We start from the raw sequence: 16,574 nt of genomic DNA, 5'->3' as shown, positions 1-16,574 counted from the left end.
CCGGCTCCCCCCATAAAAGGAACCCAACCTTTTATAAATTATTAATTTCCAGCACTGATAAGGGTTTAGGGCACAGGAATTTTTTTTCACATGGTATTGGCTGGAATGTCAATTGGGAGATTGCTTTACAATATGTGCTAAGAGCTTTCAACATATACTAGAAAGTGATAAAATTGAACATACAGTACAGTCATGCCAGCGGTAATGAAGTAGAAACCCTTAAGAGAGACAGACTGATCTTTCCAAGGCGGCATTAGGTAAATGATTCTGTATTCAATTTAATTTCTTTTTTTTTTGTAAGAATAAAATATGCATAGAAGATTGGAAGGATATGTTACAAAGTGATAGCAGGAGCAACTTCTGAGTGGTGAGGTGGAGATAGTTTTCCTTTCTTATTAGGATTATTGTACTTCCTAATTCTTCTGCCATGACCATGTACAACTCATGCAATAAAAACACTTACCAAAAATTTTGTTATTTACAGAATACTTTGAGGTGACTCGAAAACATTCCTAGGAAGATGTAGGATCTAAGCATGTTTTATTATTTAATAAGAATCCTTTCTCAGGCATGTGCACCATCTTCTATCCTCCATAAAGTACGGTCAACTTGTTGAGATTATTCACCAATTTCTCCCCTCACTGAATAATAAAGAAGTCATAGTTTTCTCTGGGTGAAACTCCTGGGCTTGATATGGCTGTACATAGACATTCATTATCTTCTCATCCTTTGACTGTTCCCTCACATCCTCTTTGCTCCCTGTCCAACCCACTCCATGCCTGCAAACAACAAAAAAGGAGTGCAAATCTCCAAAGGCCTATTGAATTAACCTCCTGGAATGGAGACTGGACATTAACCGCATTCCCTTTTGAATTTTGGGAACACAGCAATGAGGTCCAAACTCTCCTTTTTTAGGCACTTGCTCTGCTTTTCTCACAACCATATTCCCAGTTGCAAATATAAGAGCTATTTAGGGACCTGAACATGGCACTCTTCACCCACTGGTTGCTCTGTGTCATAGATGGGGCTGCAATGAAAACTCATTTAATTCTCAACCAGAAACAATGAAATTACCCCACTGTTTGCAGATGGACGGCAACAGCATCGGCTGGAGCTTGGGCTACATGCTGAACCTGACCAACATGATCCCACCCGAGCAACCTCTGGTTCCACCTCTCCCCCACTCCACGTACGTCTTCCTGGTGATCGTCTTCTCCCTGATTCTGGTGATGGTGGTCATCACAGCCGTGTTTATCTTTCTCAAGCCTTCGTTTTTCTGGAAAGACATGGCATAGAAGGTGCAGCTGAAGTGTGACTGGAGTGAAAGAAAACTTGCACAGAGGCAGTTTCCCCCACAGTAGGGTGCAAGGGCCGTTACTTCCTTGTTCACCAAGCCTAGTCCTGACCGCATGAAGCTTCTCTGGCTAAAGCCTTTTTGTGAGAGATGTTCACCATCTTCTGCCTCAAGGATTTCTGGCAGATATTGTCTCTTTTGTGAGTCTTTCCCAATCCCCCTCTCCCCCTTGCTCTTTTGTGCTTGGTAGGTCTTAAGAGACCAACACCTTTTGTGGTCTTCACTTTATAATAGAGCAATATTGACTTTGTCCAGAAAACCTGAGCATTCTGAGGCCTCTGCTGGGAAGTTATGCTGGCTGAAAGAAGAATCTCAGGAACTCTTGCAGACCCTTTCTCCTTTCCCCACTTATTAAGAAAGCAATCCAATGACTTTGAAGAGGGCAGGCATACATCCCCCCCCCCCCCAGCCTGCTCTACATGAGAGAATTCTCTAGTCTAGGTAAATGTGCTAAGGCCAAAGAGTTTTACAAAGGAATTTATGTGCTCATACAGTTAATCCAATATTTGATGTAATCCAAAACAGGGATGTGGATGAGTCACATATTCCTGGATGATGCCAAAATGTTACAGAGATTTTTTTAAAAGCTGATGTAGATATAGCTATTCAGTTATCAGGGCACTCTACATGCTAAGTGTATACACATCAGGAAGAAAAATAGTTACAACTCAGGGTTGGAAAAGGTTACAACTCAGGGTTGAATCTATTGGAATTGTGTTTTTATTATAGTAAAACACATGATATAAAACTTAACCAATTTAACATGTGCAATTCAGTGGCATTTAGTACTTGCACAAAGTTAGGCAACCATTAACCATGCCTGCAGAATATTTTCATCATCAAGAAATTGGCTAGAGACAAAAATCGTTTCAAGTCGATGACTTGAACCACTGACCATTCAGTTTATAGCAAAACATGTTAATAAATAGCACCACAAAGATGCTCATTGAGTTTGTAGTAACATGCTTTAATGGCCCGGGTATAATTTAGTGAGAGAGCTTTATTAATATACCTTTCTGTCAGTGTATCAAAATGGGCCAGGAACCAGATATGGAAGAGCTGTTACCAACCCTGTCAAAAATGACTCTATTTACTTATTTCATGGACTGTGTTGTGGGAGAAGCAGAAGCTGTGCTGTGGACCTTGTCATGGAAACATGAAGAAACCCTCTACTTCCTGCTGGAACTTACCCTGCCTGTTGAGCAGGATGGAGAGGTGATATGTTACTCTGACCTTTCCCAAGCTATCCAACTCTACCACTGTGCACTAACCATTGAGCTGATGGGGGTTGGAGGGAGAATGGGGAGAATAGGGAAAAGCTCACTCACAAACCCAAAATCAGAAGTTTCTACATCATTTGAAAAATTGAGTGATTTTTGACAGGTCGACATAAGCTTCACAAAGCTGTGGATAGGAACATTTTCTGCTACTCACAGTTGAACTTACTGTACATTGAATAGGAAGGAGAAGTCAAATTAGAACATTCTGGAACCTTTCTAGTGGGTTATATTTTGGTAACAAATATCTATTGAGCATTTGTTGTGTGCCATTCTTCCTGCGCAAATACATTATATCATTTTCTCATTTAATCTCCTCAACAATCTGCAAGTAGCTACTTCTTTTTCTCTCTGACACAGAAATTGAAACTCCGGATGGTTCAATCCCTTGTCCAAATAGCTGAGCTGAAGCATGGCATCCACGTAACCATTTTTTCTCACAAGTGTGATAGGCCGTCTCCTTATAACTTCTAAGTGCATATTTAATTCTATATGAATATAGGGTTTATGGCGCATGCTGTAAAAGTTGGAAAGAAGGCTTGCTTACTGATGGATTTGTAATTTAATATTGTCTTAAATCCACAAAGACTGTCATGGTAACACTGATACAGTTTGAGAACTCTGCATGTTCACATGCAATGTATAATGCTAATCAATGATTTCTGTACTCCTAGTTTTTAAATATATTGCTTTCTCACTGCACAGCATTCCAATATCAAATAACTAGTAGTTGATGATGATGATGAAAATAAAAGGTCAAACAGAGTAAACAGCAGTTCCTTACAAAGAGAGTAAACAGCAGTTCCTTACTGCCTTATGTCTGCATATACAAGTCAATGGACATTCTCTATGTTGATCCTAAAAACAAAATGAAAGGATGGCAGTAGTTTTAATTTTACAAATGAGGGTCACACAAACTAGTGTATGACAGAGCTGTGTTTTTCTGCCCCAAGTTTATTGCCTTTTGTTTGTAAACACTGCCCCTTCACAAGCCTCTTAGCTTACATTTCCTTAAGTGAACACTGAAACCTTTGCTTACTCCACTTTTGTCCTGTTGCCTGGGTAAAAAAAAAAAAAAAAAAAATTCTTAGAGTATCTGGGGACCGAATTTCACTTGTTACTGAAGCCATGAAGATAATTAGTAGATACAACCTAATTTCATATATGTTGAAGGGAGAGTTGGTTTTGAGGCAGATCCAGGAATTCCCTTTGGACCATTCTACATAAGGCAGGCCTGATAATAGGGTCACTATGTCATTTTAATGTTGGATTGGCTATTGTTTATAGATGATTACTGTTTCTTTCTGGACTTTTACCCAAACTTGGTACCAGTGACTCCATTCATTTAAAAGATAGGAATTTTTTTTTCTATGAACCCTTGAATGAGGGTCAGGGAATCAGCAGAAATGGTTATAGCTATAAACAGAAGAATGAATTTACTTGATTAAGTTGTATGTTTCATATTACCCCATTCTTAAATTAAGAACTATGATATAAATAAAAGTTTTTAAAAAGCATATTTCATTTTAATGTGTTAATCAAGATCTCTAAGAAAAAGATGGTACAATCAAACTAGCTAAGGAGAATTTAATAGTGTCTATATCTAAAATATTTCAACATGTAATTAGTATAAAAACATCAGATATTTTTTTCATATTAAGCTTTTGAAACATGTTGTGTATCTTCACACTTATAACACTTCTCACTGAAGACTAGTTATCATTTCAAGTGCTCAGTAACATGTGTGATTAGTGGGTACCTGATGGGACAGTGTATGTCTAAAAGTACACCCAAAATATATCAGAAGACAAGGGCAATCTTTGTCCTTTTAGGGGGGGCATTTAAAAAAATACCTATAGATGTTTTAACACTCTTGCTGTTACTACTTTTATATGAAGTTTAACATGATTCTTAAACACATGTTTAAGATCCTCAGGTTTTATTGCCTTTTTTTCTTTGAATGCGTGAAGGTAGCAATGTATGTTATTCTAGCGATGTGTGTTACTACCATTAAAATATCTTCCCACTTATTGTCAGTTTGAAATATAACCTGAATTTTACCCAAATTGGTATGGTCCCTCTCTGATTCAAAACCAGTAGCTGCTATCTTGTAAAAACATTACAATTGCTCCAAATTAACTGTGCTCACTTACCATGGCTCTTTTCAGGTTGTGTTAGTTTAGTTTTTATATTTCTGATAACAATCTCAGAGATTCAGTGGCAGGCAACAAACTATTCTCGAGTCTGCAGGTCAGCTGGGTGGCTCTCCTGTGGGCATAGGTCTCGTTCAGATCAGCCCTTTTTCATGATGAACGGCACAGTCACAGGAGAGTGAGAAAAAACAGAAGTTGTCTCTTAAGGCTTTGTCCAGGAAGGGGCCCTGTAGTCTCCACCCACGTTCTATGGACCAAAGTCAGTCATATGGCCTGGCCTAATATTAGCAAGTTGGAGAACTTGGGAAACCCTGGGAGAATTGGGAAAGTGCATGGATAATTCTAACACAGAAAAGGAGTGAAAGACACCCCCCCCCCCCACTGGTGGTGCAAGGGGTTAAGTTGCAGCACTATGAAGCTATAGGCAGCTACTGCAGCACGATTTTGATTCCCAGCCAGGAAGCTGGCCCACATGGTCCAGCAGATCTCTCCTGTCTGGCCTGCTGCTACCCTCAACCATTGCATTCCAATAGACACATTCTATCTCTGATGAATCCTCTCACTCCCCTCCCTCCACACCTCTGGCCCATATCCCTGCTCTTGTATGCATAAAGAAATCTTTAAAAATTATTCCAGAAAGTTATGATAAGCCTGACAATTCTGTAGAGTGTTTCTTTTGTCTACAAATTTTTCCAACAAAATAAAAATCTCCAGGGCCCAGTTGAAGGAATTCAGACTTAAGACTGGCAATCATGAAATACTCTTGCCCGGGTATCTTGTTAAAAATTCTTTTTGGGGAAACATAACACTTCATAAGCATCAGAGCATCCGAGGAGTGGTTGTTACCAAAATACCAGTCTCTTGTGCCTCTCTTCTGGCACACTCACTTCACTGGTGTTTATAATAGTCTCCATCCCAGTGGCGCAGCGGGTTAAAGCACAGCACTGAGAAGCTAAAGCCACTTCAGCATGAGTTTGATCCCCACCCTGGAGGACCCACATGGCACAGAAGACCTCTCCTGACACACCCGCTGCTCCCCTCAGCAGTGTACTTCATCAGTCAGCCTGTTCTGCTCCCCACTCTGTGTCTGGTGAATCTTCTCATTGCCCCTGCACCTCTGGCCTGTACCCCAGTTTTGTATGCATAAATAAATCTTAAAAAAAATCTCCATCCCTCTGGGCTGGACCATTGCTGACATAATCATAACCCTTTGTACATCATCTTGGTTTATTTATTTTTTCATACAGAGCTGGGGTACAGGCCAGAGTCGCATGGGGTGAAAAGGTGCTGATCAATAGGAACCCTTAACCTTTTCCCAGACCTGTGGGGGGAGCGTATGCTATCAGTCCTTAGCATTTTCATAATAAAGGACAAACATTTTGCTCTTAGCAAAATCTCCATTTATTCATATTAATGGGAAATAATTGGGTGATATCCTTCAAATTTAGTTATATCTCAGTTTCTTTTTTTCTTTGTATATGCTTTGAATCCAAAACTTACTCCTGCAGCTATCAATTTGTAAGTTTCCAAGCAAAAGTATATATATATTTTTAAATAAAAACTGGTAACTAAAACATTTCATAGCATCTTTTCATTTAAAAAAATGTTTCATGACTAGATCACTTTTACCACAATTTATCTGATGGGTTAAAGAAGTAATTGTATAGATGTGGCTGATGACATGTTGGATTATTGTACTGACTTTATGTTGGGAAGGAAGGATCAAAATTATTCAGGTAGCAAAGTGCTTCATGTTTTGAGGTGGTTAATTGAGGTGAGAAGAAAAAGAGGTAGGACAATCCATTGATGTTACTCATCATTAAAGTCTCACTTGGGGGCCCTCCCCGGTGGCACAAGGGGTTAGGACTCAGCACAGCAAGGTCGCAGCAGCTGCTTCCGTGCGAGTTAGATCCCCACCCCAGAGGTGACCCACATGACGCAGCAGACTTCTCCTGACCCACCCACTGCTCCCCTCAGCAGCTCCCATTTGTCATTCTGCCTGTTCTGCTCCCCACTCTGTTTCTGGTGAATACTTTCACCTCTTGCAACTCTGGCATGTACCCCAGCTCTGTATGGAAAAATAATAAATCTTAAAAAAAAAAAAAAGCCTTCACTTGGGGTCCAGACCCTGGGTACTTCCATAGACTTGCACAGGTGATTTGCCTCTTTATCAGAACCCCAGATAATCCTTTTTGATTGCTGAGTAATATTCCATTACATATATATATATATATATATATATATATATATATATATATATATATATATATACCACAACTTCTTGATCTAGTCATCTATTTTTGGGTATTTGGGGTGATTCCACATCTTCCCTATCTAAAATTACTATAAAGGAAAAAAAATAACAGAAATTTGAAATGGTCAGAAACAGAGGATAGGCTTTTAGAAACGAACTGAACACAAAGTAAGAAAAAGGAGCATATCATGAAGCCAAGCGAAAGCACCATAAATCCAAGAGCTCTCTTGAGCCCCTCCCGGAAAAATGGAGAAGTGGAGACAGGGCACGAGAGCCTCGAGCTGCGGAGTCACCTGGGGGTGCCCCGGCATCTCCACAGGCTCACCAGAAGCTGCCGGGTGCCCCTGGACAGTGCGGGCGATGGCTCATCGCCAGCGGGCTCCAGAATATCCTCCTTCTGGAACAGGCGCTCCTGTGGCCGCTCCGATCGCCGCCAGCCGAGGAGGAGCTGGCGGTCCCTACGCACCCGTAGGGACTACAGCTCTTCCTCACTTTGAATACTCAGGTCTGGTCTCTTCCAGACCAGCCCCTGGGCAGCTGCGGCCGCCCGGCGCCGCACACGCCCGCAGAGACGCAGGCCGCAGTAAAAGCCGCGGGTGCTTCCATCTCCGCAGCACCCGGGTAGGTGGGCGAACAGTGGAGGCGCAGACTCCGGGGCGCACGACCTGCGCAGGCTCGAACCCGTCGGGCTGAGGGCCGCAGCAGCGCGCATGCTCCGGGTTCTCCTGGCAGGCTGTCCCGAGGCTTCAACCCGAGACTGGCCACGCTCTTGGGGCGCGCACGTCGGGACCGGTACCCGGCGGTTAATGACCTCGACTGGTCTGTGAATGGTGCGTCCTACCTTCGTTGCCCACACTTAGTACACTGCCGTCCAGGGAATGTCCCTTTGAAGTCCGGTACCGCGGGTTAAAGCCTCCCTTGCCCCTACCCTGTCAGACAGGCCTCCAGTATTGTGGATTGTTGGAACCCTGCTCTGTGGGGAAAACAGCGTGGAGTGGTGTGTGTGTGTGTGCGTGTGTGTGTGTGGTGGGGAGGGGAGGGAGTTTAGGAGGTGTGTGTGTGTGTGTGTGTGTGTGTGTGTGTGTGTGTGTGGTGGGGAGGGAGTTTAGGATGTGTGTGGGGGGGTGGGGAGGGGTTTCTGGGAATGAGTTTCGGAGGAGGGGGTGGGTATCCTCCTTACTCTGGGACTTGCAGCTCCCTGGCCTCTCGTCATCCTCTTTGGGAATTAGCAGGTGTGGGAACCACTTCACAGCTTTGGAGAGCATGCTTGACTTGCAAAGGGGGTCCTTATTTTCTACTGAACACCTGGCTAGGATTAGTGGAGGGCACATGAGGTCGTGCCCGCTTCCCGTGTCCTCATTACAGTAAGCAGAAAGAGGGACTTGAAAGGTGGGGCAGAATGTAATGAACAAAATGCACAAGGCATGAGTGCTGTGGGAAATCACGAAAGGGCAGTGTCAGAAACAACTTCCTTCGGTTGGGAGTGGGGTTGGGGAGGGGTTTGAATTAGACTTTGAAAAGTGGAAAGTTCTCGATTGGAGGAAGTATGCGTCAAAGGATGGAACAGCAGCGGGGAGTAGACCATTACTGTGTCTAGTAGGTACATACTAAGTTGATACTTTTTAGTGGAAAGAATCTTAAAGAATTCCGTTAAAGAATCACTAAGTCAATATCTTTTTTTTTTTTTTTACTGATTAAGCAGAATTTAAGTAATTTTGACCAGATTATCTTCTGTTTCAAATCTACTTAGTGTTTTTTTTTTTTTTAAGATTTATTTATTTATGCTTACAGAGGTATGGTGGGTGAGAGGATTCACCAGAGGCAGAGTGGGGAGCAGAACAGGCAGATCTACTGAAGTACACGGCTGAGGGGAGCAGTGGGAGGGTCAGGAGAGGTCTGCCCAGCCATATGCGTCATCTCCCTCCCTGGGGATGGAACTCCTGCTGCAGTGGCTTCTGAGAGCTTCACAGTGCGGTGCTTCAACCCGTTGGGCCACCAGGGAGAGCTCTACTCAGTAGTTTTAAGTTATCTTTTGGCTCTCCCGCCTGAATGTTCCATAAGCATCCATTAGAAACTTCTGAAATCTGGACTCCATCCTTAATCCCTTCCTACCTTGAAACTACTAGAATCATCTACCGCTCAGTTACTCAAACCAAAATCTTGGGAGTCCTTGATTTTCCCCTCATTTTTCCTAGACCTCAGCTTACTGCCCAAATCCTGTGAATTTGAACTTAAATGAACCCCTAACCACAATTCCTGCTTTCGTTTTATGATTCAGATTTTTAGCATCTCTTATCAGGACTATAATGGCCTCTTAACTGATTTCCCTGCCTCCAGAGAATAGCTCTATGTATAATCAGACATTTTTTCCTTGTCATAACTTTTATAGTTTGGGTTACACTTCTACATGTCTTAATTGCAGTTACTCCTAGATATTTTGAAAATATTTTTAGTATGTAGGGAAACTTAACTTTGTCATACATTCTCTTTTATTCTACCACTTAAAATCTTTCTATGTCTGAACTTTTTATTGTCTTGGGCTTTTTATGAGTAAAAACCTATCTTCCTACAAACCAATAATTTAGTCATCGCCTTTCCAATAATTATACCTGTTACTTCTTTTACATGTCTCATTGCAAGGTGATCAACTGCTAAATACTAAAGATGAGGATATATCTCTTTGCTTAGCTTTTAAGTTAAAATATTTTAATAGTATAATTTTATCTCAAGTATCATAATAGTTTTTTTCACTAATATATGTGTGTGTGTGTATGTATATTGCTGTTCCATTTTCCTCCCATTTATTTACAATACGGTTTGTGATTAATTGGTATGTTACCTCACTACACTCACCACCAAGGACCCATAGTTGCCTACCTTAGTCCTTTGAACCCACTCCACACGTTGGATAACTCTTCAGACTATTTCTTATTGCAAGTGGGAATGCAAGAACAATCATGAAAAAGACCTCAAAAAAGAAAAGAATATCTTTATTTTTAAAAGTAAGGTTTTAATAGACTTTATAAGAATTTTGACTATGCTAAATCATCCATTTATAAATGTAGGATGATCCTGAAAAATGTGATATATGTTTGGTCCTACATCCAAATCATAGAGTGGATATGTTAAGGAAAGTAATGAGAGAAAGTAGAGATGAACTGTACTCTTATTAAGTTTGTCAGTTATGTAATAAAGAACATTAGAGGTGAGTTAGTTGTATATTCACTTATTACATTACTTAAATACTTCCTTATCTGTTCTCTTTGCCTGTCACCCAGCCATTCTCTGCTGTGCTTTAAGAAAAGTTGCTATCAATGTGTTTCTTAGAGTAATTCCAAATAAATCACTATCCCTGCAATCTAGATAGGAATGAGAAATTATGAAAAAGTATACAGAATTCTGGGAGTGTTGCTGAGATAATTAGGGATTGAAAGGAGACTTCTGTCAATCATTAGCCAGGGTTGGTGTTACATCACACTTTCTAGGATTGCTGTTCTTTGGTCAAAAGTAGAGTTAGGCATTTTTAATTGTCTTAAGGAATATTGAAGGTTTAATAACAGCAGCACATCTTAGTTTGTGTCAGCTTCTTCAGCAGTACGTAAGTGTGGCTCAGCACCATGGCTGCATTGTTGTTTTCTCAGCATGCCTGCAGAGTGGGTTCTTACGGTGATGATGCCTTTACTTTGATCATGGAACCCATTTCTTTGACTTTCAATACAAACCCAGGTTTTTACTGTGATTGGGAAACTAATGTGTATCTGCCTACTCTTTCCACCCCAACTGTACATTAGTTTGGTTGGCATGTATAGTTATTAAAGGAGATTTGTGCGATTCTGTTTCTTAAAATAAAAAGTAAACTCATAATCTATATCATCCAAAAAAAAAAAAAAGGATTTAACATAGCTAATATGGTTTAGTTTTAGAATGAGGTTTAAAAAAGGTAAACAAATTTCATTTTAGCTTATGAGATGTTTCAATAAGAAATACCAGTAGGCAGCCAGATAAAAGTGTATCCAGGAGAGCAGCCAAATATGGAGACAGATTGGTCTGTCTTCAAAGGTTTAGGATGTGCCAGCATTTCGCTGTTAGGGGAAGTATGGTCGCTAAAGGGAGAATACATGGTAAGTAGTGGTAAAAGGGTAGAGGACAAGGACTTAGGAAGTCTGCACAAAATAAAGGTGCCCAACATTATCAGCTATTATAGAGTAATCAGTTCTGTAACAGCTGACAGTGATGTAGTGTTGAGTTTCAATATTTTCATGTCTTATTTGACCTTCCTAAAGGATATATGAAATAGGCATTATATGAACAATAATATGTATCCATTGGATTTTATCATTAAAAGATACTTTTAATTCTATCATTTATATGATACATTGCAGAGAGGAATTTCATAATTTTAAAATCTACTGTGTAAGAAGAGCTCGTATCAATTCAAAAAACAGGCATAGGCTATGAATTGGCATTTAAAACAAAAAGATGCAAGGTAATTCCACCACTTCTCCCCCCTTTTTTTTTCAGATGTCAGAAGAGAGAGATAACACTGCAGTCAAAGAAAATTTAGACAAGCATCTCCAAAAAGGTTCTTAGTAAATATATAACAACACTGATGCTGTTTTTTTATTTCTAAAGGATGTAAATGACTAATCTTGTCTGTGGATTTTATATGGGAATACAGGTTACTTAAGGAACGAGTTCAAGCAAAAGCTAAACTTGATCATGAAAACTGGTCACCAGAAACGTCCAAGTCAACGCATGCAGTGCTTTGTTCTATTGTTGTGTCTCTGTCTCTCTGTAGCCTGGGGAATCTACTAGTGCTTGAGGCTGTGTTAGACCCTAAACATAGAGATATAAAACTTGCTTCAGGAAGCTCCACATGTCAGGGGAAAAGATGCATAAACTATGATTGAGTCCTAACTTAGTCATTCAAGGAGTACTTTTTGAGTACCTAATATATGCCACTTGCCGTTCTAAGTTCTGGGAATATAGACTAACCAACTAATTGTTCTTATACTAAGAACAATTGCAGTGAAGAGTGAAGAGTCTCATGACCTGTAGTGATTTAACTTTGTGGCTTACCCCTTGTTTCCATCATTTTATTTTCTATGCAATTCAAAGATAGGAAGAGAGAAAAAAAATGACCAGTAGGTCCCTCCATTTTCTACTTTAACTAGAATCAAACAGTTCTTGTCTTTCTCAGTCTGTCCAGTAGATCATCCAATAGAGGAATAGAAAATAGTAAGAGTTTTGGAGCACACACCACAGCTTGAGTCTTCTTTACACCCTGTACAGCCATTTCATTTCCTCTCAAAGCTGACAGAAGCAGGGGCTTAGCAGTATTATACTGATCTTATAAAGCTGACATAAGTTAAAATGGATATCTAGAGAGCTCTTTCAGATTTCTTGAATCAAATTGAAGTAACTGGCTTTGATATTGAATATTTGTAAAGTATACTGTATGCTCTACAAATGGAATAGGATTGTCCTCATGGCTCACTTCTTTTTGAGCTTTCTCCCCCTTTAGTCTAACTACAGATATAAAGAAGAATTTGAGCGAATAACTGAGGATGTGGAGAAACAAACTTTAGTCCTGACCATTCATGAGAGTTTTTATTCCAATTGGAAATGATGAAAGGGCATTCATTGGTCTTAGGACCTAGGCTATCACGGTGCAATGGACCAGTCTTTGTAATTGTGGTGATCTTAGAAGTGCATGTGGTTTCGTTATTTAATAGGTACTTTTATTGCTGTTGCTACTTAGTTATGTTGTCAGAAAGTATCATGAACTCTACATTGTCAGCTTCTTGGTTGATTTAGGTGCAGAAGAAAATCAAAGTGTAAAAGAAACTTTGAGGGACAAAGTCAGAGACAAACTAAAAAATGCTAAGGTAATGCTTCTTCCCCCTCCCCCTTTCGTCTTTTTAAGCTTATTGTTTAAATGTAATATAATAAATGTTTCCTGGTCAAAAAGAACCAAAAATTCAGTCTTGAATAAAAATCTTGGAAGTTCTTATTCCTCCCTGTACTTGTCTCATGACAACCCTATAACCTCAAAACAAGAACCAGAAGAATTAAGAGATTTGGTCATGGTCATCTCAGGGGAAAATATGTATGTACTTTATAAATGAAAAACAAGAAGAATTCTTAATTTTATTTTAATTGTAGTCACATATTCATTTATAAACATCCATACGTTCAATAAATCAGTGACTTCAAATGCAGAGACAGTCATTGGCAAGTTCTTGATGATTAATTCTTGTTTCATTGATGTTCTGAAGAATATCAGTCAACCAAAAGAACCAGAAGTCACGATCTCACAAAATAAGCTTTATGTTTATATAGACACAAATTGAAATTTGTATATTAGGAATGCTTTTATCTACTCACAGGAGCCTTGAAAGCACAAAATCTGAGGTAGAAGGTTAAAAATTTCCCAATTGCTTTTAACTTCTTGCTTTACTCTCCCACCACCATCTCTTACATCCCCTTGACCCTTCCTCCCTTCCTTCTCTCTTTTAGCCTGAGAAATAACTTCATTTATTACTTTCCACTAGTTTTTATAAGTATTTTGCTTTGTTGAACCATATACTTGTAAATTTCCCTTTTTTGTCTCTATCATTCTAACTCATTGTACTACATATAATTCCTTTTAATACACATTTTGCTATAAGTGGCAGCATTTAATCTTTCCTCATGGCTGTATAGTACTCCATACTGTGGATCTACCACCTCCTCTTGGTCCAATTTTTTATCAATAGGCATTTTTATTTTTCATTCTGGACAAAAGTTTTATGAGCACAATTATGTAGGTATATATGAAGATTAAGTTTTCAATATCATGTATTTACATTGTGTTTCAGATTAATCAAAGTGAGAAATCTTCAACTAAGGTGTTTAGTGATAAGGTTACTCATAGGTCTAAGGTGAGTAACTTTTTCTATTTTTAAAAACTGCTTTTTTGAGGTATATTATACATAGAAAACATTTATCCAGCTTAAATGTATGTATCAATGACCTTTTAGAGAACTTATAATTATATTACAATCAACACTGTCTTCCAACATTACACTAATTTTTGTCGCTCCCAACAGATCTCCCATGTCAATTTGCAGTCATTCCTGTCCCTATTTAACATTGTTTCTTATCTAAAAATTATAATGTGTAGGTATGTAAGGTGAAAATAAATCTGGAAAACAGTAAATCCCATTTGAGTTTTTTTTTTTTTTAAGATTTATTTATTTATTCATATAGAACTGGGGTACAGGCCAAAAGTTCAGGGGCAGTAAGAGGATTCACCAGAGACAGTAGGGAGCTGAACAGGCTGATTGACGAAGTACAACCCGCTGCACCACCAAGGAGGGCCCCCATTTGAGTTTTTAAAAGATGTTACTGTTCATATTTCAAAAAATATATAGATAGACCCAAAAAGCTAACAGAGGTAAATACTGGGTGGTTTTCATTTTTACGATTTTCAAAGCATTATTTTTCATAGATGTTTTATGATTCCATTGATGTTTATCAAATGAACTTTGTGGTTATCTAAAAATAGTTTAGGCCCTCCCTGGTGTTGCATCGGGTTAAGACACAGCACTGCAAGCTAGCCGCAGCCACTACAATCTGATTCAATCCCCATCCCTGGAGGATTTACCGTAGTTCTGTATGCATAAATAAATAAATAAAGCTTTTTAAAACATTTAAAAAATAAAATAAAAATAGTTTATACCAAAGTAGCAATTGATTTTTTAAAAAAGATTTATTTATTTGTACAGAACTGGGGTACAGGCCAGAGATGCGGAGGGTGAGAGGATTCCCCAGAGACAGAGTGGGGTACAGAACAGGCAGATCAATGAAGTACACTGCTGAGGGGAGCAGCGGGCGAGCCAGCAGAGATCTGCCTCACCACGTGGATCTCCTCCTGGGCAGGCGGGGATCGAACTCATGCAGAAGTGGCTTTAGCTTCTTTGTGCTGTGCTTTAACCTGCTGTGCCACCAGGGAGGGCCCGCAATTGATTTTTTAAATAAGCACGAATAAATTAGTACTGTCAAAATAAATGAAATAAAAATTATAATGAAATATTATTGATGCTCCACAGTGTATAGACTGTTCTAAAACTCAGTGTTTTATAGCACGTTTGAAACTTAAAGAGACAAAACAATTCATGTTTGGGGGGAACTGTAGATTCAAAGTAAATATCCTAAGATGAAAGATGAGTAGTCCAGCTTGCCAGGAGAATCCTGCCCTCTTCAATACATGGTTCCTTTCTCTGAGTTCACAGCAAAGCCTCAGTGTCTATGTTACTGGCTGATAGATTAAAAAAGACCCAGAAGACGGGCCCTCCCTGGTGGCGCAGCGGGTTAAAGCACTGCACTGAAAAGCTAAAGCCACTTCCACATGAGTTCGATTCCCGCCTGCCCCGGAGGTGACCACATGGTGTGGCAGACCTCTCCTGACCCACCCGCTGCTCCCCTCAGCAGTGTGCTTCGTCGATCTGCCTGTTCTGCTCCCCACTCTGTCTCTGGTGAAGCCTCTCACCGCCCCTGAGCCTCTAGCCTGTACCCCGGTTCTGTATGTACAAATAAATAAATCTTTAAAAAAAAAAAAAAAAAAAGAGCCAGAGGGTTGGCGATTGATGTCTTAGAGGATAATAACTTGTGCCAGTTGCACAGGTTAGTTCCACTAAAGGAACATGGGGAAATGTCCAGGTGTCCAGCCTAATAGATGCCCTTATTGGAGATGGGAGAAAAACAACCATGAACAATCAGCATTTATACATTAAACAGTGACAGCACTTTATAACTATTTAAGTACATGGATTCTTTTGTTTTCTTTTTAAACTCATCTCTGTCTCCTACTAGTAAATTTTATTTTAATTAAGGTTAAGAATAAAAGTAGACTTCAAAAAATGTATGAGTAGTAAAAATGGAAAATTTTCAAGATCAGTCCAGTGCATAGCAAGAAAAGAGGTGAAAAAAGAGAAATTGGCTTTAAGGCTTTCCATGCCAACTACTTCCAAAGGAATATCTTTTCAGAAAGTTGAGGATTTTTAGTAGTAGTTTTGCAGTGAATGGGGATAAAGGGCCATAAAAGAATATACGGACTATTTAAATATACAGCATTGCTGCAATGTGAGTAAATTTGAAGGTTAATGTGACAACAAATACAGATAGAAATGGTATGCAAGGCAAGCCTTTTATTTTACACACTGAGAAAGCCTAGTAGTTGTGAGGGTTGTTATTGTAGGGCTGACCCCTTCCCTACGCCTCCTGCTGTGTATGATGAGGAAGTGGTGGCCATCTGCTTTTAAAAGATTCAGATTCACCACATTAAAAAATGTGAGTTTGTTTTTCAATGAGTTTAGAACTGAGAGTATGCTGCTTTTAATTCTCCTAATTCCCTCACTTTATAAAAGTGCATAGGTGAGGTGGGCACTGCTTGTGTGTGAGCACACACTTACATGGGAGTAGATCTGTACATGGGAGTAGACACATGGGAGCACACATTTGCATGGGAGTAGATCTGTACATGGGAGTAGACA

The 16,574-nt window shown here is 39.6% G+C and overlaps 2 protein-coding genes across 2 annotated transcripts in view; both read left to right on the top strand.

The window, feature by feature from the left end:
* Positions 1-4,696, top strand: part of ENTPD1 (ectonucleoside triphosphate diphosphohydrolase 1) — a 70,427-nt gene extending 65,731 nt beyond the window's left edge. The window contains exon 10 of the mRNA XM_004681030.2: positions 1,089-4,696. Coding sequence (XP_004681087.2) covers positions 1,089-1,295 — 207 coding nt within the window. The 3' untranslated portion in view covers positions 1,296-4,696. The remainder of the gene's footprint in view (positions 1-1,088) is intronic.
* Positions 4,697-7,398: 2,702 nt separating this feature from the next.
* LOC101623873 (chromosome unknown open reading frame, human C10orf131) overlaps positions 7,399-16,574 on the top strand; it is a 39,553-nt gene continuing 30,377 nt past the window's right edge. The window contains exons 1-4 of the mRNA XM_004681029.1: positions 7,399-7,659; positions 11,560-11,627; positions 12,800-12,926; positions 13,899-13,966. Coding sequence (XP_004681086.1) covers positions 7,399-7,659; positions 11,560-11,627; positions 12,800-12,926; positions 13,899-13,966 — 524 coding nt within the window. The remainder of the gene's footprint in view (positions 7,660-11,559; positions 11,628-12,799; positions 12,927-13,898; positions 13,967-16,574) is intronic.

The sequence above is a fragment of the Condylura cristata genome, unplaced genomic scaffold, assembly GCF_000260355.1.
Source record: "Condylura cristata isolate star-nosed mole 26May11 unplaced genomic scaffold, ConCri1.0 scaffold00011, whole genome shotgun sequence".
Classification (NCBI taxonomy): domain Eukaryota; kingdom Metazoa; phylum Chordata; class Mammalia; order Eulipotyphla; family Talpidae; genus Condylura; species Condylura cristata.
This window is presented reverse-complemented; position numbering and strand designations above follow the sequence as displayed.